Source organism: Caloenas nicobarica, chromosome 5 (assembly GCF_036013445.1).
Source record: "Caloenas nicobarica isolate bCalNic1 chromosome 5, bCalNic1.hap1, whole genome shotgun sequence".
In the NCBI taxonomy this organism is placed as follows: domain Eukaryota; kingdom Metazoa; phylum Chordata; class Aves; order Columbiformes; family Columbidae; genus Caloenas; species Caloenas nicobarica.
In genome coordinates this window covers 14,628,170-14,656,136 of record NC_088249.1, presented here as the reverse complement: position 1 = coordinate 14,656,136, position 27,967 = coordinate 14,628,170, and the positions used below count along the sequence as shown (strand labels likewise).

General features: G+C 34.5%; 1 protein-coding gene across 1 annotated transcript; it reads left to right on the top strand.

Annotated features, from left to right (window-relative positions):
* The first annotated feature begins 7 nt into the window (after positions 1-7).
* On the top strand, positions 8-27,653 carry AK7 (adenylate kinase 7). The gene is made up of 17 exons (XM_065636396.1): positions 8-328; positions 1,446-1,554; positions 2,556-2,650; positions 3,419-3,529; positions 7,336-7,419; positions 8,005-8,093; positions 8,613-8,703; positions 11,379-11,456; positions 12,200-12,349; positions 14,691-14,819; positions 15,114-15,252; positions 16,775-16,903; positions 17,907-17,975; positions 19,717-19,914; positions 23,329-23,549; positions 26,291-26,449; positions 27,615-27,653. The coding sequence occupies exons 1-17, from the start codon at positions 8-10 to the stop codon at positions 27,651-27,653; spliced, it is 2,211 nt and encodes a 736-aa protein (XP_065492468.1).
* The last annotated feature ends 314 nt before the right edge of the window (positions 27,654-27,967 follow it).

Here is a 27,967-nt window from a genome sequence, read left to right as displayed (position 1 = left end):
CGGTTCGATGGAAAGTTTTGTTCTGAGCTACGTTACCTACGGCAGGATCAGGGCTAGTCAGGCAGTGTCGGTGTCTTCCCAAGATCATGAGAAGCTGTTTAGGATTCAATACATACTTGCGTACAAATATATGTCTTGTGTATTGCAGTATTTATCCAGATGTGTTGTTGGGGCATCACTTGAAAGCACAGAAGAAGAGGAGGCGGCAGATGAAAACGAGTCAGCTGTTGAAGTTTCTAGTAGACCAAGGGAGGGAGTCTATCAAATAGTGGGGACTCTTTCTGAGCCAGAGAGTACTAAACCATATTTTGCAGAGGAAACATATGCAGTAAGTGTCTTATTTCAGGTTGCCATTAGACAGCATTAGAAATATTGCAAGTCATGTAAAATGACTTTTATTAACAAAATGGTCTTTTGTTGCTGCTGGAAGCTGTAGACATTTATTTTATTCCTTCTGCTTCTGGCACTCTGCTGTCTGCTCCCTGCTAGGCCTGATACAGCAAATAGTAAAAGGAAAGAACTCAGACTCAAAATAGATTTTCTTTTTTTTTGGAGATAGTTATGGACAGGACATCTTCTATCCTGATGATCCACAGATCTGCTTTCTTTTTCTTTCAAAAAACATACACCTGAAGTGTCTCTCTTACCTCCTCTGTGTCTTTTATCACTATTTTAAGGGTAGTGGTGCTGGAATCAAATCTAGTGTCCCCCTTCTTAACTTTTCACTGAAATCACAGCTTTCGCTAGCCACTGATGAATACCTACATCTTTAAATAAAGACATGTCCAAAGGTTAGTTAATTAGAGGAGGCTTGCTTCAAAGAATGTGATTGCTTATTGCTTGATTTAGTTTTCTGAAACTAAAATTGCCTCTAAGTGTCTGAAATCGATGATCCAGATCTCCTCAAACATTTGAAAATGTTTATTTAAACGTCTATACAGCTGAGCTGTTCAATCAGAAGATTATGGCTGGCAGTATTAAATCTTAATCACTTCCCCTGCCCAAAGTGTTTGTTGGACTTGTTCAAGTGAAGCAGGCAATCTGCATTTAACAAAAATGACAAGATGTTATTTTGCAAGGAAATTTACTTTTTTTTGGCCTTCTCCATTCTGCCAGCTGATCCTTGTTTAAAATACCTATAAAAGTCATCGATATTTTTTGATACTCACAACTGCACTGAAAATATTAATCCTAAAATACTGCTAAAAATTGTACATATTTTTGAACTATGTTAGCATGTACTGTAAATTAGAAGTTTCAGCATTTAATTTACATTTTGACACCTTACTTGTGTCTGACATAAAGTCTAATACAAGTCTTATGAATTATTCTAACATCCTAGTGTTAGAAAACTGCAGTCTATCAGTGAGTTAAACTCGAAAAGAAAAGCAATTTTGGTTTTATTTTTTTTTAAGTGTCAGGTTCTCACTTATTTCTTCCCCTAGGTCTCTTCTCAAGAAGAGCTCTTAAGTCACTTGCTTGAGTGTGACATTGTTTTATATAATATCACTGAGGATACAAATCAAATTGAGGAAGCAACATGGGCTGCTTCTGGTTAGTACAACTACAAACTGAACAGAAAATTGGTTGCCATACAGCTATAGAAATTTACCATAAATGTGTAATGAAATTATCTGAGATTTATAGTTTACTATAATATAAAAATCAGTTCCTTGATGAAGAAATGCTGCATGAGTTGTTCAATTAATTAGCAAGGGACTATAGAATGCACTCTAGCATTCATAAGCCGGAGAAGCTGTCATGGGATGGTCCAACACTTTAAATTACATATCTGTGTTATTTCCCTAAGTAAATAATAACCATCATCTTATCTATTTGCATTGAGAGATGGGTAGAAAGTTTGCTCCTGTGATATTCAAATAATGTTTCAATATTTTATATAATTATTTTAAATGTATTTTGACTTAAAAGTCCAATAAAAATACTGCTAATAGTCTTTCTGAAACTTTCTCCTGATTGTTATATCCAAATTTTAATGGGCATCTGGAATCTTTTTATGGTGATAGTGTAATATTATTCTTTAGACGATAGGTAAACTAAATTATGCTTTCCTGTTTATAGTATAAATGCTTGGATAACATCATAAGTTTTAGAGAACTCAACAAAACATAACTCACATTTAATTATTTTGCTCTAAATTAAAATAAGGAAGATTTACTTGAATTCTGTAGATTTTCTGTTTCAGTCATTAAAAAAACACCCTTTATTTTATTTCACAATCTACAATCAATCAATATAAATCACTTCTTAGTATAGAGGGTTTCTTTTTTTCCCCCCATGATATGTAGCTCTGTGGAGATTATGTTGGTTCCAAATTATTTGATTCTTTATTACTATTATTTATCTATTTATTTTCTTTTGTGATTTATTACCTTTATTTTATAACAACCCAAATAAAGAGTACTTGCTTAAAAATACATATCACACTGAACATTATAGTATAAATGTCTATACAGGACTTTTATTTAAAAGCAAAAATACAGTTTGAGTAATACAGTTTACAATAAATTAAATCATTTGCCTTCATTTAACAGCCTTACACAGGGAAATAGAGCATTTTACAGCACCAAAGTTATTCATCCTCATTTCAACAATAATGAGCTGGGCACAAAGCAAACCTCCTGACCCTGTAAGTAATATGAAAACTTTTTTTTTGACTGCATATTTCCATTTCCTGGAAAATATTAATTAAATTCAATTAAACACAGTATTTCAGTATGTACTTCAACAATAGCTAATAAAGTTAATTTCAACAAGTGTGTTTTTTCTCATGGTCCTTTCACTCTGAACCACTACTTACTGCTAAAATTGTTAAATTCATTCCACTGGGCAGATAAGTTTAGGCACTGGGCTACAACAATACAGGCAGACATTACAGACTGCTTGGACAAGAGGCAAGACCTGTGCTAACCACAGTATGCACTGTTACTCAGTCATAAAAAATCCCATCTTTACTATACATTTAATTAAATACATATTTAAATCAGTGTATAGACCGATAAATAGATACATCTTTATATATATTTAGAATTTTCAGGAGCCATGTGGGATGCTTTGTACTATGCTACTGCAGTTCTCAAATTTAGTCTTACAGCAATTGTGCACATTCATGTCATCTGTAGCAGTTTTCAGAGTTTTTCAAGCTTGTGTAATGCTACATATGTAATAAAAATTCATGGGTTTTAAATACAAAAACTAGTTAAAGTCTTTTGCTGTGAAAATTGAAATGGCACTGACATTTTCAAAATGTTGAACCTCGAGTATCAGAATCAGAAGTTTTAAGGATTTCAAATGAAAACAAAGTTAAACAGATTTTTAAAATATTTTTTAAGAACTTATTTTAACCATCTAGGCTTGTTCTAAGACATGTGTAACAGTCGTATTTTTTCCTTGGTAGGAAGATCCTGAGATTCCTTTTACTGATGAAGATTTTCGCAAAAGGAAAGCTCATCCTAACTTTGTGGATCACATAAATGCTGAAAAACTCATTCTCAAACTTGGGAAAACTGTACGTAAAGAACGTTTTTATAAAAACAGGTTGTTCGGTCTTCTTACTTAGAGTATTATCTTAGTAATGGAAATTACCAACAGTTCGAATACCTTTTAAGAGTATGTTATTCTCTTGATAACTATGAATAACATCGATTATTAATAAAATATCAAGTATAGAGAAGACAATAATGCCTTTTGAAACATAAGTGTCTACAGAATACAAATCCCAAACTCTGTCTTTTTTCCTTAGGTAGTAAATTATGCTTATCTCATTTAAAAAAGATGTTGTTTCATTGGTCGTGTGAGAGAGAATTAAAGCCAGGGCCTGTGTGAGGAAAGGCTTGAAGATGAAAGAATGTAGAGGAAAGGGATATTAGTGTAGCTTTAAAGAAAAGCATCATCTTTAAATATTAGCAAGCTATGTTAATATTATATCTCATTTAAATACTTAGAAGACCTTCTGGCCACACCTAGCATGTTCCTGGATAGTTTGCACTCTTGGAGCAGAGGGCTTGTTCACTTTCATTCCACCCTATAATTCACTTTAAAATCATGGCCATAGAGCCAAGCCAGCGTAACTAGAATATATATTATCACTTTATATGTGTTTTAAAATCACTGCTTTCAGCTTTGTTTCAACCTGATTAGACTATTGATCTTACTAGAGATCATGCCTCTCTCTGTAATTAAGAGCTATTGTTAAATAAATACCAACAGTGGCTCTTATTGTGCTTCGCAACTCAGGAAAGTTGACGCTATTGTTATTAGAGATGGAGTACGGTGGAGGTTAGGAAAGAGAACTGCAAGACAATGAAATACACTGCATGATGAAGGTGTTGTTTGATCTTCCTCTGTGCGTTAGCAGTCTCCCATAATAAAAATAATGTAGTGTCCGTTGCAGAAATTTATCAGGCTTATTACAGAGAGGAAAAAAATCCTTTATTTCGATTTGAGTATACACTTGTCATCTTAGCCCCTGCTGAGAAAATAGCACTAGATATTATATTCTATTCTAACATGGGTTTAATAGTACAGAATGCCAGTAAATTTTAGTTTACAGCTTGAACAATCAGTGGTAAATTGTTCTTGGTTTTACTGTGCTAACAAGGAGTTATTCTATAAGACTACGGAATAACTTTCGTACTTGTGATGTAGGAAACACAAAGATTGTACACAGTGTACACCAAACCTCACAGGAACTTCTGCCACCAGTAACACCCAGATGAACTACTGACTCAATTTTTCTGACTAGTCCAAAGCACTGAGTCACTGCATAACAAAAGTATTAATATAATTAGCTTCTAAATGTTTGCTGGGCTGAATGTCTGTTGAGAAGACAGTGGAACAATATGCATCAGGACACAATAAAGCAACTTGAATGTTTTCAGTATATACCTGTTACAGGCATTTCAAAAGGAGCCTTTTTCCTCCAGAACTCCAGGGGCAGCTTCAATGGGTGTCATTGCCCCTGTTTAGTTTCTGTCAGCACTTTGAAACAGAAAGGCTCTAAAGCATCTGTTCTTCCCAGCAGATCAACATCAGTTTCCTGTGATGTCTGGATTACAGTTCTTACTCATTTCTAAATTCATTGGCATCTGGGGAATGTGCCTCAAGTGAAAGAAATGACAGGGTTACCACTTGCCTGCAAAAAGCTCATCAAGAGATACTAGGATTCAGCAGCCATGTCAGTCATGTAGAGAAGATCTTGCACTTAGGAACAGAAGGGTTTCTTAGCCGTCATATCTGTTCAGAGTGCAATTTAATGGCTGTTGTTGCTTAAAGCAAGAGTTAACCCCTCTGAGTTAATGTATCTCCCACCTATATTTTGCTTAAAATTCGGCAAGGGTTGTGAGCTAGAGGTCTTTCCTTTCTACCACTAGCAATTTTTTACCTTTACCTTTGTCGCAGGGCATTTGGGCTTTGTAGCTTTTCTCAGAGAGAAGTTGTTGACTCTGGGGTCCTGCCAAATTCAGAATCCTTGGAGAAACATCTGCCTACCACAGACAGAGGAGCTCTTCATCTCCCAGCTCTGTTCTCAGTGGCATCACAGTTCCTGGATCCATTAATTTAGACCTCTTTTCCACTTCAAGCACTCTATTAGAATAAAAACGAAAGACGTAAAAAAACGAAAGCCTAGAACTGATTATCATAGCTAGAATGTGACATCTAGTGGTTTTAATGAATATTACAAAGGTACCTAAAGGTCTTCACCCATGACTAAACATATCGTGTGTAGCTAAGGGTTTGCCTAATAATTGTTTCATTTTTTTAAACGAAGTATATCCAAGTCATCTCAAGTAGTACCTTCTCATATATGTGACTTGTGACACTAAATAGATATTTTTAGAAGACTTGAACCTATTTCAGAGGTTTGTATTTCAGTAAGTGTTGCACTCTGTGTCAAACTGGTTTGTCTCCACAAGTGGCTACTGCGGAAGCTGCTGCAAGGTAAATGGAAGAAAATCCCATGTGTCACACTCTTCTCAAGGGAGATGAGAAGTAGCACCTTCTGTGCTTTCACAAGAGGCAGGTTTTTCCTGCTGGAGAGAGAAATTGCAGCATGTCTTCTCCTGGGGCATGTTTGCAGTCTGTCCACAGCAATCCTGGGAGCTACTGCTCTTAAGAGTACAAAAAGTTTCTGTCATGGTACTACTCAATCAAACCAAGTGTAGGAACTATTATGCTATCTCTAATGTCTTCTAATTTTAAGTTTCTTGTGATTACTAATAAGCTGTTGCATTGAACTGAGTTGAGATAGTTTTTATTACAGTTTTATTTTGTAGGTAGATAGATAAACACACATACACAGGTGCAATACACTGATGTTATAACTTGTCATCCCTTTATATGATGCTTTGTTTATATAATCAATGATTGGCTAAGTGTTCTTAGTTTTATGTTTTTGAAATTATATTATAAAGATGATAACAAAAGACACATTTTTACAAAAAAAAAAAAAAAAAAAGGAGATCCCAAATCTGGGCATTTATTTCCTCTGCTGGTAAGTGCATGTTCTTTTACATAGTGTTATGTAGGTATGTAACGTCTGGGATCTTTACAAGATGAGAATTATTTAGCAATTTTGTTTCACCTTAAAAATTTCAAAGTGACTGGTCCTAATTTAAAAGATTTTCCTGAAAGTTTTTCTCCTTAAGTTGATTTAAAACCCCCTTTTTTTCTTTCTGTATAAACCATCCTCAACACCGATCCAAGCAGTAACACTGTACATTAACAGGCAGCCAGGATGGACAAATTTATGACTTTATGCAATAATGATCAACAAAAAATATGTCGGTTGATCATATTGTGTGGGTAGGAAAACACTTAAGGTAGTTCACGGATTTTTGTTTATTTAATTATATATCAAGATAAAAGTAGAGCAATTGTAAAATCATTGATACAGGATTTCGCACTTCTTTAGGCATTCAAATGCAAATATAATGCAATTTAAAATAGCGTCAATGAATTTCAGAGTTATTTGTCTTGGAAATAGAAAGTTGAAACATGAGTTATCCTGTTCGCTTCATTAATTTACGTAACATACTTCCAAGTTTTTAATTCTTAAAAACTTTTTAGAATTTCAGTTCAAATTTAGACAGGTCAATTCTGATTGAGCAATGCTTTTTTTTCGAAGGGAAATATTAGCAATATGACTTATGAAACTACAGGATATGCAGCATTTGATGTAGCTACAAATTTTAAGTGATATCATTTATACACTTTGCATATTTAGTACACAAGTACTCAAGTTTCAGGGTAAGCCAGTATCTATTTGCAGGATGATATTTTTATAAAAACTTTCTTGTTGATTTTACTTCACAGAACAAACGTAAATTTTTGACTTATATTGTTGCCTCAGGACATCAATATGGAGCTGAGGAAGGAGTCTTGCACTACTTTTTTAAGGTAAGCATCCAACTGTTTTTGAAGGTTCATTTAATTTCTAGTGGCAAAACACACTGGAATTGAATGCATTTTTAGTAGCTTTGCTATCATAAGGTTAATGCTTTTGTGAACAAAACTGATGATTTTATCTCTTTGAAATGTTTTAGCTACAGTTTTTCACTTTTTTGGCTCTGTATGTTTTTTAGTTTTTTCCATAGTTTTTGAACAGCATCTACATATGTACATTACAGTAAGTACATATCTGTCATACCAATGGAATCAGGAAAAATTTCTGCTCAACATTACATTCTTTTCCCCTCACCCTAAACATTTCTTTTATTTGAGATACAAAATAACATTTGTCAAGATCAAAGAATACTGTTAAGAAAACCCCAAAACAGCAGTTAATCAGTTAATTTTTTTTTGTAGGCTACTAGTCAGTTTTTCACAATAATTGTTTCCTTTACTGCAGTTCTATTAATCATTCAAGAAATTTAACATTAAGTACCGAATATACAGATTTGCCTAGTAAAAAAGTGTTATTTTTTTAGCTCTAGGTAAAAATAACTTTCTTCTCCTCACTTCATTCTCCATTTGTATTTTCAGATAGGTTGGCTTAGTGAGGCTCCTGCAATACCTGTTTTTGGAGATGGAAACAATTTTATTCCAACCATTCATGTTCTTGATTTAGCAGCGTAAGTAAAAAAAATTTCCCCTGGACAATAATGGATACCAAGCTAGATAAGAAATCCAAATCTACTAGAGAGTACTGCAGCTTTTAAATGGGCTTTACGAACACTCTTTGGTCCTTCTTACTGAGTCAGAGAGAGACTTCAATTTCTTTAATACTAGATATGCCTTATGGAAACCTTATCTGACTGTTGCACTGGTGCTATGCTTTTAAGAAATGCTAGCAATACTTGTTCTAGAGTGTGGTACCAGTTAGCTGGCACAGAACTGGAAATGGATTGTAGACTCTACAGCAGGCTAAGTTAATATCTTCTACAGATGTTGCTTTTTATCCTTTGGACTTCTTTCCAAATAAAAATCTAGCTGTGCTTCTTTATTAAGGAAAAAGCATATGAAAATATCATGCTCTGAAAAGTTCTGTGAGATCTTACAAACTCTTTGTACTGTTTCTGAAATGCATTGAACAATGAAAGCCCAGTACGCTTCTCTAACTGCTGGTCTTGACTGTACTTGCTGTGTTTCAGAGTGCTGCAAAATATAGCAGACCACAGGCCAAGGTCTCACTATATACTTGCAGTAGATGAATCTATGCACACTCTTCAACAATTAGTAAAGGTAAGAGATTTGATGATTTTTTTTTCAGATATCTTTAAGGTTTTTAAAACTATACATTTTGCTGCAGTAGAAGTTCCTAGGTCTTCCTGAATTATCTCGGGTAGTAAATGACGCAGAGGATTTCAAAATAATTTTCTAAGACTTCTGTTATTTGAACAAAATATATTACTTGGACCTGATTTTGCAGAGCTAACTTCTGCAGTAGTATCATTAACTTAAGTAGAAATTTTACCTACAAAAGTTCTGGTGAATTGTCATGGGATTCAGAGTACTGTAATTAGATACTCAAAGTCTTTTAGATGTTTTTCCCTTCATTTTGTAGGAAGATATCTTGTTTTTCCAAGCATTTTGAAATTAAGTCTAGAAACAGCCTGGATGACACTGTTGAACTCTACACTTATAGTGAGAGTCAACTAATACAATGTGATAGGAGACTTGTTCATGTAGGTTGAGCAAATGTAAGTACCAAACATAACAGCCCCATTTTTTTGGTTGTGTCTAAGAGTGTTTCACGGAACAGTGTCTTAGGGAGCTTACAAGAAGATGCAAGCTTTCTTTTCGTTCAGGTAAATAGGCAAGGTCTCCCTAAAAAGTTAGTAGTCAAAGAGCCATTCTGTATAAATGACCATAATGCAAGTAGTCAATATTCCTAGGGAAGAAGCAAAGGATAAAACTTTTGCAGCTGTGGTCAACCATAGGAAAGATCATTATATAAAAAAGAACACAAAAGACATTAAAAATATTACATCCTTAGAGGAGAAGGGTAGACAATGTTGAAATTTACGTTATTAGCCATAGGAGGCCATTGCATGCTACTTACTAAGAAATGTTTGGGAAAGAGAAAATGAAAATTAGCATTGTTAAACCGTAGGTTGAGGAGTACAAGATGGGAAACCTCAAAAAGTTACAGTTATGTCCAGATGAAGAAAATAGAATAGAAAAGCTCATGAAATCTGACAGGATGAGCAAAAAAACACTTGAAGATCAACTATCAGGAAAAACTCAGAATGAATATCCTTTCTTCAAACACTTGAAGAACAAAAAGCCTGCCAGATAATCCATAAGGCAAATTGATGATTATGGTATAAAAGGATCACTTAGAGAAGACTAGGCCATAGTAGAGATGCTTTGCATGGCTAAGAATTTGGAAGCATCTTAATGCTTCAGGATCTATTTATGGATGACTTGTTAGAGGATCTGTATAAAACTAAAATAACTCTAGAAAAATATTATAGAATGAACTGACAAAATGAACACTAAGAAACCACTAGAGTCTTATGGTATTCACTGAAGAGGTCTGAAATAGCTCAAGGATGAAATAACTCTGAATTGCTAGTTCACGCATATAACCTGCTGTTTAGCACTGTCCTGGCACTTGAAGGCTGGAGGATAATAAATGTGGGGCCAATGTAAAAAGAGAGGTTCCTGAAATGTTTTGGGAATTACAGACCAATATGCCTAATGCTATTGGCTAGTAAATAGGAACATTATTAGAAATTATAATAAATTAAATGCATTAAAGGACACCCAGATACATATGATCTGTTTAGGAAGAGTCGACGTGACTTTTGTAAAATAATTTCAAAGAAATACTTTCCGAAACAGTATTTTCAAATACTTTGGAAACCTTCTGAAGTTCTTTAATGTGGCCAGCAAACACGGATAAGGGTGAACAAGCTGATGTAGTCTACTCGAATTTCCCAAAGGCTTTCAAAGAAGTCCTTCACCAAAAGCTGTTGAGAAGCAGCTAGGTGCCCTAAGAAAATGGTTGGATCTGTTCATGGGTATATGATTGTTTAGAAATGGGAAATAGAAGGCAGTAAGTAGACAGTTTTCATGGAGGCAGGAAGTTGGCAGTGGGGAGCGTGTTGCAGAGGGTGCTGTGGAGAGCTGTCTCTGCAGGAGCTGGGCCAGCCCAGGAGAAGGCTGGAAAGGTACAGGGGAAATACCTTCAGAGTTACCTACAGCATCTGTTCCTAGATTAGAAAGTCTCTAAGCTGAAAATAGTTGAAGGTTAGAAGAGTATCTGGAAGCAGTATCATTGATGCTTTTCCCATTCTTGCTTTCAATTGAGGTGTCCACCAACTGACATAATAGGAGACAGAATGCTGGGATACATGTAGATGTGATCTGATGCTCTACGTCAGTTTCTATGATTTTATGGAATCTAGTGGGATTTTAAATCTATTTTAAAGCACTGTAGGAGTAACTAACGACTTCTGTCTAATGATGAAATTAAAATGGTAATATGGAGAGTTATTGGTGGCATTGATCTGAAAACCCTTCCTGATTGTTAACAGAATTAAATACTTGAAGAACCTGAAGTGGAAGTTCTGCGAAATAAAATAGGTCTCCAACGAGCTCTTAAGCAGTCGGAAGTTGTACATAGATTTAAGAGCTTTGGAACAGTTTTCTGTGGTTTTGGGTTGGTTGGCTGTTGTTTATTTTTTTAACTGCAAGTAATAAAGAGGAAGGGATACATAGTAAAACAAAAGTGTTTAATAATAACATTACAGTTAATATACTGTTCTTCAATCTATTTCAAATAAGTATACTGATTTTTCAGGTATATTGTAACATAAAATGTAAAGCACATATTTTATCTGCAGAAATACTGTTCTTTTTTTTTTTTAAGAATCTGATTTGGTAAGTGTGTTGGTTTCTTTTCTTGGTAGTGTATCAGTAAAAATGTTGGACCAGGAAAAATTGAGAAGACTCCAAAAGCAAATGCATTCCTGATCAAGGAGTTAACAGTCAGTAATTTTTTTTAATCCTTTTATTAGTTATGGAAAGTATGTAAACTTAAAAGTATCATGAAATATATAATCTCTTTTTTCATTTCACCCAAAAAATTTAACCCTAAAGCATGCCTGAAAAATATATACAGTGAGTTTAAATTTAGAAAATAAAATAAAATTTAACCATCATAGAGCAGACTATTTTGAGGAGTTACAGCCTGATTTAGAAAAGCAGTGAAGCACTGATGTCACTGCTGCACTGAGCAGACTGGAACACTCTGATAAAACCTACACAAAGTGATAAAAATAAGAAAAAAAAATTAATAATGAGATGCTACTAATGCTGATGAACACAGTATACATAAATTATGTTGTACTCATCTATTTGTCTGGAATAAACTATTCATAGGAAAAATAAACAAATTACAACCCTGGCTGTTTTAAGATGACACTTGATAAATTTATGAAGGAGGTTATTCCCTGCAATAATATGAAACCTCCATATTGTAGAGAATAATTGTTTAATGGTTCATGTTCTAATCGTTCATGAGAATACTCAAGTAGCAATATACATTGAAAATGTTTATATTTTTTAAAAGCTTAAAATGTCTGTTTAGCTTTGTACACAAACTTTCTTTCCCTATGCTTTAATTCTTTCTATTCTCATCCCTCCATTCTAGTCTCTAGTTTAAGCTAACAGTGTTCTTTTAATATACATAGCTTAAGTCTGTAAAATAAATATAGCTTTGCTTCCTCAGCAAATGCATTTGGATATGTTGTTCGTGGACCTGCGAATGGAATCTATGTTTCTTAAAGAGACTTTCAACATTAAGTGGGTTGCTCAGGCAGGACTTGTGGAGAACATCGAAAAAATTGTGAAAGAATACAAGAAAAGTCGAGGAATACTGGTAATGCTTTGGTGTATGCTATTTTAAAGTGCTCCTTTATTTTTTTCCAATATAAATTGTTATATAAGTGCAAACTTCAATTTCCTTAAGTAAAAATACATGGAAAGCTGATACAGATGCAAAACAAACGAACGTAAAAACTGAAAATTAAATTGAAGAAGTTAAAAAAGAGGGAATATTAATTAAAACAATAATCATTTAGGTTTATTTCTTATATGCCTAAAACTGAAACTCTGCAAATGCACAGTAACTTCATGATGGAGAAATTTGTGTTCTGAAACTAGTTTCTGTATGCAATATACAGTATTCCTGATAGATTTTGCTTCAAGAACACAATAAGTGTAACATTTATTTAAGGTTTTTAATAGTAGTCAGTAGTTAGACAAGTATTTTGTGTCCTTCATTATATTTAGGGAGCCAGGATATTCAATTGCAACGTAGCTTTCATTTTACCCTGCTCCGTTGAGCAATTTACTGAGCAACTTCGCTGTTTCCTGTGTTAGCTCAATACTTAGAACTTCTGTGTTCAAATGTATAGGGAAATAGTTATTGAAAGGTGCAGAAAAACTACTGTTGTTTGAGGTTGTTCATTAAAAGTCCTTGCGTCCCTCTGAAGGATTACTGGATCTGTTTGGGTTAAACTGCTGCATTGAAGTACGTATGTGTGTAATTCAAAAAACTCAGTACAAAATATAGACATACTAAACAACAAGGAGAGTGACGGTTAGCTAGAACTCTGACCCTATTACTATTCTATTAAATTTGCAGAGTTTGCACTGTCAGATTTACTGAATTAGGATAGGAAGTTAGTGATGTATGATTTTGAGTTTGTTGCACAATGTATTGATAAGTGTATACTGGAATCTTAATTACACTTACTCATCTATGGGCTAGGAGGGCTGAAATGAGAAACCGATAATATCTTAAGATTGTGATGGATCTGAAATTTTTGAGGTCAAAATAATCATTGTGATGACAGCAACTCTAACTCAGTTGTGAAACAGAGCTATTGCGTGTGTATGGCAGAATAGCTGTGTTGCAGATGAGTGGAATGTACCTTACTCAAGAGGGAGAAGCAGCAATATCTTTTATTGAAGTAAAATAATAATTTGACAGTGTTCAGTAAATTGGGTGTAATTTAACAAAGTTGAACAGTGGTTTACCAAGGTTCAGTAAGTTTGATGGCAAGGTTCACCTTATTGATTACTGCATGGAAGGAACATACAATGGGAAATTGAGTTAGAATTGAGTTAGAATGATTCATACAGAGACCAGAGACACAAAGGGTAAGGAAGAACCTCACGTTGAGTCCTGAGGTTCTGTGTGGACCCCCTGGCTTTCTAAACTCCTTATGGAGCCTAAGTGCGGCCAAGTCCAAACTTAGTCTAAGACTTGGACTACAGTTTATGTCTAATGGAATTATCTATACAAAGTTTATAATAATTAATACTGAGTACCTTCATGGATTAGTAACATTTCATTAGTATTAATTCAGCATGCTGTTGATCACTTATCAAAGATCTGCTGTTGATAAAAGGTCTCTCTGCCTTGAGGAATAACCTTGAGAGGTGTCGCAGCTCAAGGGGAGATCACGGACATGCAGCCATGCTGCCTAGCAGGGAGCTCTCAGAGAAGTCTCACCCAGGCTGTCATACGTATGGAATAAAGTGGTTGGCTCGTAGTCAAATCACATGCGATAGAAAGGTTGGCGCGAGATTCCTTGTACCCACAATTTCTTTGTTCCTTGATAAATGAGCCTTGGAAAACCCACACGTTATTCATGCCTTAATCGCATGGTCAGTGTTCCAGACTCATATGGATCAATGCTCACTGTGTCACTCTGCTCCTTTGTGGGTTTTCAGAGAACAGATTGAAACTGGAGGAGTTCTTGGCCTATGGCTCAGGCCTTTAGCTCCTTTGGAGCCTGTACCAAACTGCTGCTGGTTTGGTTAAGGGGTTGAATGCATCCATCACAATCTGCCACCTCATTCCAAAATTCACTGCATCCTATCTATGGGGTTGCGTTCCATCTCTTTTGATCATTCAATTAGTAACAGTGCCACTGTAAGTTGGTCTGTGAACCTACTAAATAGAAGCGTGCTTTTTCTCCAGTGTTGAAGTTGTACATTTAAATTAAGTAACTGTGCTACTCAGAGCCTATGGACGATATAGCAGATTTCCAGCAAGAAAATAGATACTTGGTGTGAATAAAACTAAAATATGTTTTCATTTTTAATTATAATAATTGCTATTTCCTACTAGTTATAGTAAAAAGACTTTCTTTTACATGAGAACATCTGTATCGTTTGAATGATGTTGTATCTTTATCTTTTTTTTCCAGCCTCTCAAAGTTTGCATTCATGGTCCTCCTGGAGTTGGCAAATCTACCATTGCTGAAGAGCTCTGCAAACACTACAAGCTGCATTACATTAAGATAAGTGATGTGATCTCTGAGTCAATAGCAAATCTGGTATGTTGCTGTTTTCTAATATTGCTATTAATTTCTGTGATTTTAAAATGTATGACATCATTAAAAAATTAGTTATAATTCCTTTATTTTAGAATGTAAGTATCTTTTAACATACTGATCACCTCTGGGGGATGCACTGGACTCTTTTTAGAGACTGAAGGTTGCTCAGTATGTCACTGTCCAGGAACATAAGTTAAATGACTTTTTAATTTTTAAAAAATTTTATGTCTGTGTATAAAACAAATTTGGTTATGGAGTTTCTGAGCCTACCGATATTTCTGATTTTGACTTCAGGAGAAAACTGTGGGTTCTAAAGAACTGGACTCCGGCAGTGTGGGAGAAGAGGGAGAAGATGAGGAGGAGGAGGGTGAAAATGTAGAAGCAGCACAGGAGTTATTAGCCGAAGTAAAAGAAAGCATGGAGCAGAATGCAGGTAGGAAATACAAAGTACTAAGATGGGATTCAGGTAACTAGTGCAACTCTATGCAAATTGAAAATCAGGAAACAAATTTGTGCTTTAAGCTTTTACATCCTACTAAAAGCAAGAATCATGCCATATCCATTTGTATGTAGCTTATTTAAAAATCAAATACAGTGGTTTACATTATATACATTGTATATTAAATGCAGTATAGGTTTTAAATACTGTGGTGCTTTTTCAGTTGTAGAAGTTATTTCTTTCTACTTCTTTATAAATTCTATGTAATTCTTTTTACCCTACAAGTTGATATATATGTAACAATGGTATATTCAGAAGCATTAGATTCTTGGCCAGAATTTTTTAGTTAACATCATGTTTTCTTCTCAGAACAGTGTGCATAATTTATATAATAAATAGTAAAATGTTACTAAAGTATATCTTTATCAAATTTGTAAAGACAAAAAGTATTCTAGTAAAAAAAAAATTTGTGCACTATCATATGAGATTGTGGGGTTTTAAGTACCTTATATGTAATTTTGGCCATCTCTAAAAAGTTAAGGGTATTTACTGAAGCCTGTAGAGAATTTTAAAGTCTGCAGATTGAAAAAAAGTCCATAAAAATTGCCATTACTTAAAAGTACTAATTATCATCTATATATTAACAAAGTAATATATAGATGATATAGATGATAGATTAATAAAGTAAAATTTTTTACTTAGTACTTAACATTTTCCATGTGGTATAATGTGATCCGCCTTAAAAATGCATTCTACCACTAAAGGTTTACCTGATTTGATCCTGTGTATCTGCAAAGCAACAAACTTGTAACACACCCAAAAGTTTCAGTGATGAGATCTATGGCAGCATCTCTTCTGCATGCCTTGTTTTGTTATTTAAAATAATAAAGCTTTTTAAAAAGTAACATACTTTTATGATTACAATGGTTTTTATATATTTAAGGCTTTTGAAAGCCAAAGCAAAATAAAGTAGGAAACTGGAATAAATAATTGCAAACCGACAAAAAATCAGGTCAAACCAAGCTTTTTACTTGCACATATTTGCTAAACAATGTAGGCCAAGTTAATTAATGACTTCATAATTCAATCTATTCATCTGAAAATGAAACTTGTAACACTGATCTCACATTTGTTTTGCAAGACTATCTTTAAGTCTTACTGGTATTTGTAAGTAGAAAAAGATTGCTTTGTCTCATCCGTTTCTATAGACATTTCTTTGCTGCTTCTATTAAAATCTGATTGCATTATTCAAAACCAAACTTAATTTCATGTTTGGTATCTTTGAAATTCTAATATTGATAACCTTCTAAATACAAACATAATTTTATTTTACAGCTACACATTTATATTCTATAGATCACTGACAACATGTAATACACAAATAGTAACTCAAAATACTTTTTTTTAAGGATCTAAATAGAAGTTTCTCTGATAAATGGATTAAAATGTTAGTAAAATAATTTCAGATATCTCTTTTCCACAAATGAGGTAATTGTTAACCTTCTTTATGTCTTAGGTCAACTAGAGGATCAGTATGTTATTAAATTTGTGAAGGATAAGCTCAAATCTATGCCTTGTAGGAACCAGGGGTATGTTTTAGATGGGTTCCCAGAGACCTATGACCAGGCAAAAGATCTTTTTAATTGTAAGTAGTGCTGCTTTTGTTTTTATTGCTGCTAATATCGTCATTATCGTTACTGTTTTCAGTGCCACATTGGTTGAAGTGTGTCAGCACTGCAATGACTGCCGTGCAGGACATGAAAACAAAGTTGTTTTCAAATGATACTTAAAATGTAAGAAGGATTGTAATACACCTTATTTAATTTAAACACAAGATAGATTTCAGACTACCTTTGCTGGCAAAGTAATAAGTAAATGCAGAAATCTGGAGGACACGCTCTGGTTCTGTGTTGATCTACTCCACTCAAGGAAGCTCTAAGGCAGGATTTCTTCAGAATATTTAAGGGCTGCTTAATGAGGAGATCCAGCCAGTGCAATAATACATATTTTGTGAGCCAGGTTAGAGTGGGTATATTAGATTAGCTGCCATAGATATGACTTCAGGGGAGCTCTGTGACATTTCAAATTGTGGGCATTGTGTCCATGTATTAAGACCAAGAATCATCTCCGTATGTAAATGACATTGTGAGGTTTGAAGGAAAACAAAAATCAGTCTTGTTCAGATTAACGTGATGGGCTGTAATTTATCATGCTCAGCTCATGTTCTTCAGGCAGCTTTACTGACTATTCAGAACAGCAGACATTTAGTGACAGAAACCATTTTAACCATACTACTGTAAAACATTTCTACGCACTCTTCTGAGCCCTGTCTCTGGTTTTGGCAGAAAAATGCACTTGGCAGGAGGAGACGCCTGGGTCACAACAGCAATATGGACACATTTTAAAATTGTGTATACGTGTGCATACTTCTGCTGTATAGGCAAACAACTATTACTATCCCAAGGTAGAATTCTGTGGTGGCTGGCAGCATGAATTACTTCCTGAATTCTCTGAACTAGTGTCCTGGTTAGACTAATTTCCAATAATTAGTATAATTTCAATATAGACAAACCTGTGTTTGTTTTTTAGCAAATATAATGATATTGTTTCCTCAAATGAATATCAATCATTTCTTACTATTGTCTTAGCGGAAAATGAAGATGAAGAAGAAGAAATTGGAGGCAAAATGCCAAAGTTTGATAAATTAATCATACCCGGTAAGTTCAATAGATTTCTTTTTAAATAAACAGAGAAGTTTTCAAATACTGCTGCCACCAACAAGAAGTCTAAAATATCACTCCATCTGTTCATATTTAATTTAACATAAAATAAATATCTAATCTGTGTAATACTGCTGCCCTCTTATTTGAAAGTGAACAATCAAAAGGAAGGTTTTGGTTCAGTTTGTGGATGTTCTATTCTTTTTTCCTCTTTGTGAAATGCCATCAGCTCTTGTCTGATAACAATAGTAGTGGCTGCTTTTGTTGTGATTGCGACAGCCATTAGTGGAATAAACATCAGCTTGTGAACTTGGCATATTAAAAAAATAAAAGTTTATCTTTAGTGGGTTATCTCGAAAGATGTTTCTAAATTCATTTTAATGCATCAGTTAAACTGGGAATTAAAATAGAGTGGTTTTCATCTATGCAGAAATGAGTTCATCCTGATGTTTTTGCTATTCTTGATTTCTTTGGAAGTTTTTATTACATTCATATATTTTGCATTACAAGATGTGTATGGTTAGTATAAAGGCTGAATATCTCAAATACTTAGTGTTTCAGTAAATGATGATTGACTGGCCTCATTGGAAGTGAAGAAAATTTAGAACTTTCTGAAAAATTCAAAGGAGGAAATATGAATGAATTATTATGATGGGCTGGAGAAAGTACTACTTTCTCGCCTGTAACAAGGACTTCAGGCATGGGATCTGTTTTAAGAAGCTGCCTTCTCAACCTTGGAGAAAACTTGTTTCAGAAAATAGAATAGTCCAGAAAGGATTTTTGTTTGTTGGAGGGGTTTTGTGGGGGTTGTTTTGGTTTGGGTTTTTTTAGCTTTTTTGAAAGCAGGGCAGAGGAGTCAGTGGGGACAGGGTGTGTCTGTACTTGATTCTGCAAATTTCTCACTGATGGCAGAAGAAATACTTCCTGGCTTTGTTAAATTAATAGGTTTCAGTAGAAATATTGTAATATTCAATAGAAATATCATCATATATTATGATAAATTATATTAAGTCTTATTTAATAAACACAGATTGATTGTTGAGTTAATAAAATACTGCAAGATTTAGCATAACGAAACTATAAATATGAGACTTCTGAACTGAAGAATGGAAATGGATTTTTTTTTAATGGATCCTTGAAAGATTTCTGGTGCTTTTGTCTACCAATAGTACTGAAATAACATTGACATTAAATTTTATGGGATGTGGTGGCATAGCATCTTTCATGTACCGTTAGGTTTTTTTTTTAGTTACTTTAATTCAGCAGATACACCTTTATTTGTGAGATTAAAAATCACAATACAGGGTGAAGACTTTTGATGACTTGATAAACAAGTTAGTTTTTAAATTTTCCAGTGTTACCTGCTGCTTTGGCTGCAGCATTCATAAATTTTTTTTTTCCTCCTATACCTATTACATATATTGGTTGTATGAAAGCTTTCACAGAAAAATTGCACTACCTTGCTCTTCTTAAGATTTTTGTGCTGTTTATTGCAAGAATAGTCTTGTTGATAGTGCTAAGAAAGAATTTGGTGAAACTGGAATGTGTAGCTTCTTTACAGACGTCTCTTAATATTATTGGATATCTCTAACTGGAAAAGTTGAATATAAGCATTTGATAATTAAATTCTCTATGAAGGTATATATACAATTCACTTCTATTGATGTTCATTTGTGGTTTAAAATTTATTACTAACACAAATAATATATGGGTGCTGATAATGTGTTCTTCTTCACAGAATTTGTTATTTCTTTGACCGCATCTGATGAATTCCTTATAAACAGAATAATAAATCTGCCAGAGAAAATTGTTGCTGGAACTCATTATACCCAGGACCGGTTCCTGCAATCTCTGAATCTCTTCAGAGAGTCAAACACAGATGATAACACTGTTCTCAACTATTTTGATGAACTTGAAATACATCCTCAGTTCATAGGTATGAAATAATATAATTAACAGATAAAATATGAATGCGAATTTTCTGGTGTTACAAATTCAATGCTTGCAAAGATCATAGTAAGTGTATATATATATAAAGTTTTAATTAATGTTGCAGAATACATATACAAAAAGCAATTAATTATATACCTGCAAAAATATCTGTATACTCATAAGGATTCTGAATTGTTTGCATACAGTTAGTCTGTTTTTAAAAATAGGGGGTTTGATTGCTCATTTTTGTAGGCTAAATTATCAGAATAATTTTCTGACTTAGGTTACAGACCTCTGCACTGGCAGCCTTCCAGATTGGTGTAACAGTATATTTTCATGGACTTGCAATATTATAGTTGCTTATATTTTTTTTTCTTTAGATGTATCCTCAGGTGCCATGACAATATATTGGGTAATCTGTAAATGATGAAACATGAAAGAAAATTATTAGAATTTCAAGATGGAAGGCTAGGACTGAATCTGTTTTGCACTATACCTGTATGTAAGAAAACTTGTCTTCCCTGTACGCTATCTAGATCATTGTGATCACTGGGAAATCTTGAGAAGATTACTATAATCAAGAAGAGTGAGATCAGGGTAACAGCATTCTTAAGAAAAATGGTAGGGTTTTGTTTGGTGGGTTTTATTTGTTTGTTTTGTTTTGTTTTGGAGGTGAGGTGGGGTGGGGGGAGAGGAGAAAAGAAAGAACAAGGGGAAAACCCTGCAATTAAAATGGAACTGCTGATATTTGGAATGTCCATTTGAGATGAGTAATGAGAAGTTAATTGTTGAACAGCCTCAATCATAATTGATTTCCTAAATTTTTATATTTAATGTCAGTCATGGAGATTATCTTGAGAATAATACCATACACGTGTTGCTAGGAAATATAGCAGTGGAAAAAATAGTGTGTTAGTAATAATTTTAGAATTGAGGTAATTCTGCTACAGCAAGTAAATGAGAGAAATGTTAAATATTAAGGTCTGATGCTCTCAATTGGTCCCATTCTTATTTTATACACTTCTGGATGTGCAAGTAGTAGCACTGTCCAAGACCATGTTTTATTTTGGTGGGGACTATAAAGTGTATGCTCTATAATAGAATATCGCAGGGGTTTCTGCTAAGAATTATGCGCAAAGATTGCTCTTAACCTCTAGGCTATTCCAAATACGGAAACTCACTGGCCTACTCGTTTTAATTGTTGAGGTATCACAACTGTAATATTCAGTGACTTCTAGATGATTTTCACATTCAGTTTAAAGTGTTGATTCTCATCTTCAAATGAGCATCGTCTGTAGGCCATGTTAATTTCAGGAACTGCCTCTTCACCTGTATTCACATCACTGACTGTTACCCACCAAAATATGCAAACATACAGCTTTGCTTTCTGTTGTAAAATGGTAAGGACAGATTACAAAGATAACTTCAGGAAGGAACCTTCAGCTCTGCAAATACCCTTTCATTCTATTTGATATTCCAGTTTGTTTATCAGATCCATAGAATTAAGTAGCATCAGATTTAAGCAGAGAGCCAACTGCTTTCTCAGACACATTCTGAAGGAATTTAGTGGGAAATAGTTAAAAAATTGTGCTTGATTTGTTAAATATTGACTCAAATTGATAAAGTCTTTCTTCCACCCAAATTTAAGAAAATCATAACATATGGCTTTATGAATTGCTTTTATGATTATTATTTTTTCTGAGTCTGAAATATGATTAGTACAAAGGAGTGGGCTTCGAGATTCTGGAAACTCTACTTTGTTACCGTGACTCACTGCATGAAGTCAGCAAGTCAGTTATCTTGTGTCTTTTTCTAATCTGCAATTTGGGGGTGGTGACACAAGCATGTTAGATCATCTACAAAAAGACGTGTTAAAGTTATAACGGCAATTTCATTTGAAGATCTTAATTTATGAAGTCCTTTGCTGGTGATCTTTCCTCTCAATTAGTATCAGTGATAACATCATTTTTTATTTAAAAGGTATTTATTTTTGAGGATAAATGCAGTTATTTATGATTGCTGTAATACTTGCATTGTAAACTTGCTTGGCCATCTAAGAAAAAAATGCAGTCTTTGAGACATCAGTTTCACTGCTGAGAGAGTTTGTAGCAATACTTTAAATGACTAGAAAAGTGGTTTGCCCTGTAATTTGTACATCCAGGTGCAGCTAAAATTGCAGAAACAATTGGCTGCTTGACATAGAAAATGTATTATTCTTTCAATTTGGAATACTTCAGGAATTTAATTCGTGCGTTTTGAAAGAAGAAGCTCTAAAGTAAATTTTATAATGTAGAATTATGTTAGCTCTCTCCTTAATTAATTAGCAGAATTTGGACTTCAGGTCCAAATCACAAACACTTAAACTCTTGGAATAATGGTGTTAGTATTAGACACCTATCTGCTGTCTGAATTAGTGATTAGAAAGAAATGGGAAGCATGTGTTGCCAATAGCTTACCAAATAGCTTCGTAAAGCAGAGGTCTGTGGACTAGCAACTACTGGATTCTCATCTAAATTCTGTGTTCTAGTTGTTCTGTTTTTTCCCCTTCCTTTGCTTGCTCTCCTTGCCCATTTCTGTGCCTTTACATCTCCAGTCCCTTACCAATGAACAAGCCCTTTATCTCTGTATTCTCTGCATACTTGAAATGTCCACTTTTCCTTTTTTCCACGAACATGGCTAAACCCTTTCTGCCAGATGCATTCTCACACTGAGTGCATACAGAGCTCAGAAAGCCCTGGAGACAGCCTGCATTTTTCTGCATTTCTTTTCCTTCTTTATTTATTTAATTTTTTATTATTTTTTTTAAGTTTAATACACAAGTAGTCTCCAGCAATTAAAAGGGAGAAGGAATTAAATGAAACAGAAGGTCTTGCTCAGTCTCTGTGTTCCTACATGAAGCTACAGGTTTGTTTTGTAGATATAAGATAGTAAGAGTTTAACTAGAGATAGGTCTGTGTATTTGTAAATCTGTATGAGTGAAAACTTTTGAGTTTGTTGCCAAATCCTAACAACCTATTGTGCAACCTGCAGGGGACACAGGGTCAAAATCTGATAAGTTGACACAAGATTGGTGACAGGGACATCTCCGATAGTTGAATGGCCTCATTTTCAAGTTCCAAAACTCAGGCAAGCTGCAACTGAGAAACAGAATAGTTGTAAAAAATATTTTAATACATTTCTCCCTTACATCATCTTAATAAGAAAAACTACTTTAGCTAAAACTAGTAAAGAAAAACAAATGTAGGAAACTTCATTCTGTGTAGCAAAAAAATGACATAAGCAACTGAAAACAATGTGTTATACTTGAAAATTCAAACTATGTGAACACCGTATATTTTTAGGTCTTGCAGTTATTTACCAATGTCTACTGATAATTGAAAAAAAATCTCGAAAAGTTCTCTCTTGTTTTGTTTAAAAGATGTAGCCAAATTTGAAGATCCCGAGAACAGATTTATTTTAAAAGAGATCATCAAGGAAATTGGGGAACCTCGGAATTATGGTTTGACAGATGAAGAAAAGGAGATTCTGGAACGCAAAGCAGCTGAGGAAAGCCTTGTCAGAGAAGCTCAAGAAAAAGCTGAACGAGAGCATAGAGAAGCTAAGGAAAGGGCTGAAAGGATGGCAAATTGGGAAGAGTGGGTAGGTTAATACATATTTTTTGGAAATTATTATTTTTGTGTTTTAGATGGCTCCCAGCAACCTGCTATGCAAATACACTGGGAAAGCGTGGCATAATTTTTTTGGTCCACAGTGCATTTTGAGGCCCACTCCAAAGAATATAGTCTCTTTTTGATTACAGACACTGCATTTTTTTTTGCCTGTTGCTATCAGCATGTCTTCAGAATATTTTTATGATACTCTTCTTGTTGTTGCTGCGCCATAGTGTTGTTCCAAAATCATGGTTCTTTACCCGGTGTGCAATCTGCCAATCATACACACAGAGTTGAGATATCGTTTTATTACGAGATTGCACAATGTCGGGTGCTAGGTGGTAAACCCACAAAACTAGCACGCCTTCTTCACGGTACTTAAATCATGCATGCTTTTGATTTTGGTTAGTACCTCCCCTCATTTCCACACTCTTTCCATGATTGGTAAGTCATTTACACATGGTTACACAATCATTTTCTGGTACTAGGCGTGCTGATGGGTTAGAGTCTTCACGTGGGCAGGGTCTTTTGACCTGTGGGCGTGATTTTTAGTATTATAATAAGCTTATAATAAGCAAAGTTCATCCAAGGGGCACTCTATCTGACAGTCTCAAGATATATGTTAAACCAGCTTCACTAATTATGCATGTTCCAGGATGTTCAAACTGCAAGGACAGCAGGTCCTGATATGGAGTTCCTTAAATCACTCTTATCTTTGTTTAAAGAGCAGACTGACCTGGTACTGGTCCACTGCTTGCATACCCTTAGGTTAGTCACTGCTGACAGGATGCATATTGCCTACACATCCTTAGGTGATAGGATTGCTGATAGGATACGTCTTTAATTTGTAACAAGTACAGTAGCTCTTTTATTTTACCATTTATAAATATCTACTGTAATCTATGGTGATTTTCCATAACCAGTCTTCTAGGACTTTTGCACTTTGCTCACTTTACTTTCAAGCAGCTGACCAAGTCATGCCTTTCAAACAAGATTTTTAACTCAACACTGATCAATATTTCAGACTGTACTGGAGAAAGGTTTCTGAGCCTGCAAGAGAAACACCTCTGAGAGCTGAGTCCTCAGTTCAGTGAGAACTATCTGATGTAGCCTGAAGGATGCTTTTTGTTTGCTAATGCTTTCTTAAGTACTTGGTATTTAGGCTACCTGACCTCACAGAATTTGCACATGATGCTTCTTCCTTATTTACTTTGCTGCGCCTAAGGACATTTCAGGTAATTTACACCCAAAGTCAAGTTGTTTCAGGAGAAGGCAGTTCTTCTATTGTCTTCTTTTAAGAGCTGTTTTAAAACAAACTGATAATTCCCCAGAGAAATCTTTTTCTTACATTTGAATGCCCTTACACATCTATGGGGAAATAATACCCTGAAATTGCTCACTTTTAGAAAAGCATTTACACTGCTCTGATGCTGGCTTGTAAATAAGTTTTCCTTGTTATCTCTATGCTTTTTTTTCCAGCTTCATTCAACATTAAATAGCATGTTGTACTCTCTGTAAACTTGTCTAAAAGATTACTAAGGATAGTTAACACATTTTTAACTATATTCAATGCAAAGTCATCTAACTTTCAAGAAAGCAAATGGGGCATTATTCAAAGCTAAAGCAGGTATTTAAATAAAATGTGAACTCAAGTTTATCCTTTTAAATGGGCAGATGCTCAGGAAATCTAAGCAATTATTCATTTGCCCTTGAGACTGTAGAACAGCTGCTGTTTCTGAGTAAACTGACCAAAGACCACTTGCAGGATTTATTCAAGAACACTCCTGGATTGAGTGAATAAGGTAAATATCTTTTTCAGATATTGGCATATTGGTTTTATCTGAACATTGCTTTTGTGTTATGTCTTGAGTATAGAAAAGCAGTCTTCAGACTATCATCATCTTGCTGTTATCTATATATGACTCAGGCTGCTAATGAACAAAATGAGAGTGGACAATAAAAATGTTTTTGAGTAATCTTCTAGCTGAAACTACTGCAAGTATGCATGCTAGTAAGTGCTATTAAATTGAAGAAAGAAAAACTCGCGTTGCTTTTATTTCCACCCCACACACACACTTTTTGAGTGTAATCTTTGTATTTGATTTAACTCGAATTCAAGAATAAATTTAGCTGGTGTAAACAAATGTGGTTCACCGTGGTTTTAGTTTATTTAACTCTCAGCCCCCTTGAAAGCTGACATAAATGTAATAAGACAAAACAGGAAAAAAACCAAAATGAGCCCACGAACTCAAACAAAAAAACCCTCCACAATTTACAGTTATTTAGAGTCATGGCTCTCTACTGAGTAATAATATTCTCCTTCTCCTCCAGTTCAAAGAATCCTCAAGAAACCATCTTCATTTGCAATAGTACTAATTTTTTGAAGTGATACACTGTATTCCAACCATTTTGCCAAATATCTTATGTAAACAGGGCCACTGTAAGATTTCAGAATAAACCTCCTTTTAGGTGTTATAGAGAGAAAAATAAAATAATTTTACTAAGGGGATTATTTCTGTTTTCACCATGTTCAATTCTTTGTCCTGAGTGTGCCACGTGCTCTAAATTTAATAAGTGGTTCTTCATTTTTCCTGCCAAGTTGTGAGTTTTAAAGTTCTGTCCAGAGCTTCTAACATTGTTTTTTCTCTAAGTCACCATTATTATTTATTCGAGTGCTATTTGGTAGATGTTATCAACTTTATTGTTTATGATTTTGTTCATTATTTGTAGAATAAACATCTGGAGGAAGTGAAAAGGCAGGAACAAGAGTTGTTGGAGGCCCAGTCCATTCCACTACGAAACTATTTAATGAAGAATGTCATGCCAACACTTATGCGAGGGATAACTGAATGCTGTAAGATCAGGCCAGATGATCCAATCGATTTTCTGGTAAGGCGATTACATGTCTTTTCTTAAATTTGTTTGAATGTTCATGTGGACCCAAAGAATCTCTGTTAACATAAGGACTTAAATTATTTTTTCCCACTTTCATGAGAAAAATTAATTAATCATTAGTATATGCAATTCTGGTGAGCAATAATTGTTGTGAAAACTAAAAACTCAGCAACTACTCGCAGGATCAGTTGATACTGTGTATTGAGTAAGGGCTTTCTGAACAGTAATTGGACAAGAATCACTAGCAGAGTCTGTTTCTCTTTGGTGTGTGCACTGTGCACATCTTTTGTATCCTCCCAATTCTGTTGTGACACGGTGACCTGCAGAAAGAGGGAACATCACTCTCCATCCTGCTTACACCCCTCTAGGCACAACAGAGCTTGCTACTGTAATGACGAATGAAAGCTCTTTAGTAATTTCCCTCACAACCCACACATAAATTATTGAGTAAATCCTGTAAGACATTCATAGAATAATACCAGTTGCAAACGACGTCAAGACATTTTCTAGTTCAACTTTTGTATGAAAGCAGGGTCAGCATTGCATTCAGACAAGAGTTCAGATGCTGTAAAGATGTTACTGTATTGCTGTTCTTCCTGTACATCCTAAGAAGCTATTACTGTTTTCATGAAATGAAACATTTTATTAATGAAGCAAAAGCTTAAAATGAAAGCATTGGTGTTGCGTGCCACTTCAGGCACCAAGGAATGCTTAATTGTTTTAACCTTTCTACTTACCGAGGAGTGACATCTACCTGTAGCTGTAGGAGCATGAGATCTTCCCTAATAACTGCATAACTTTAAAATACCTGTATTATCTACTTTTCTGGGTCCAGAAATCAGGCCCCAGGGTACTCCCTAGAATTTTCCATGGAGTGACAAATACTGTCATAATTAGCTCGCTTCCTTCTCTAACCCATGATAGAGCTGGGGTGACTGATAGCAAGAGGGAGAATGAGGTGGATGGTATTTTGCATGTTACTTGTGGGGAAGAGGTTTCTCTGACATATCTGCCAGAAATTACATTTTAGAGCCATTTAATACTTCCTGGGATTTTGTTTAAAGCAATGTTGTTTTCCACTATATTTTTGTAACTTTGTATATGTTTTAAAATTGGAGAGTTGAAAATAAATGTAACTTTGAAACTGTTCTGTTTACAGGCAGAATATCTCTTCAAGAACAGTTCTGGTATTGAATGAGATAAACATTAAATCATAACAGCTGTCAAAATTGTGAAGTCGAAGGAGAGAACGTTCCTAATGCATTTTAAGTAAAAATACTTAGTTCCCGAAATTAGTTTTGTTTAGGCTTATTATGTAATCTCCATTTTTATCTCATACTTTAAAACCGAGTTGTATTGTTTTCTTGAAATTTCTTCTTTGAAAGTACCATTTACTGCACATATTGATTAATGCATTTGCACACCTGTGTTTCATGTGTCTGTTTGAAGCTGTGAACCACAAGAACCTGCTGTGTCTCCAAAATTTTCTTCCTGGATTTTTTTCAGTTACAC

Excerpts from the sequence above, each read along its gene's own strand:
- AK7 (XM_065636396.1), top strand. The coding sequence starts at position 8 with ATGGAAAGTTTTGTTCTGAGCTACGTTACCTACGGCAGGATCAGGGCT. Across the intron at positions 329-1,445 it reads TTGCAGAGGAAACATATGCA|GTCTCTTCTCAAGAAGAGCT; the intron begins GTAAGTGTCTTA and ends TTCTTCCCCTAG. Across the intron at positions 19,915-23,328 it reads AATACATCCTCAGTTCATAG|ATGTAGCCAAATTTGAAGAT; the intron begins GTATGAAATAAT and ends TTTGTTTAAAAG.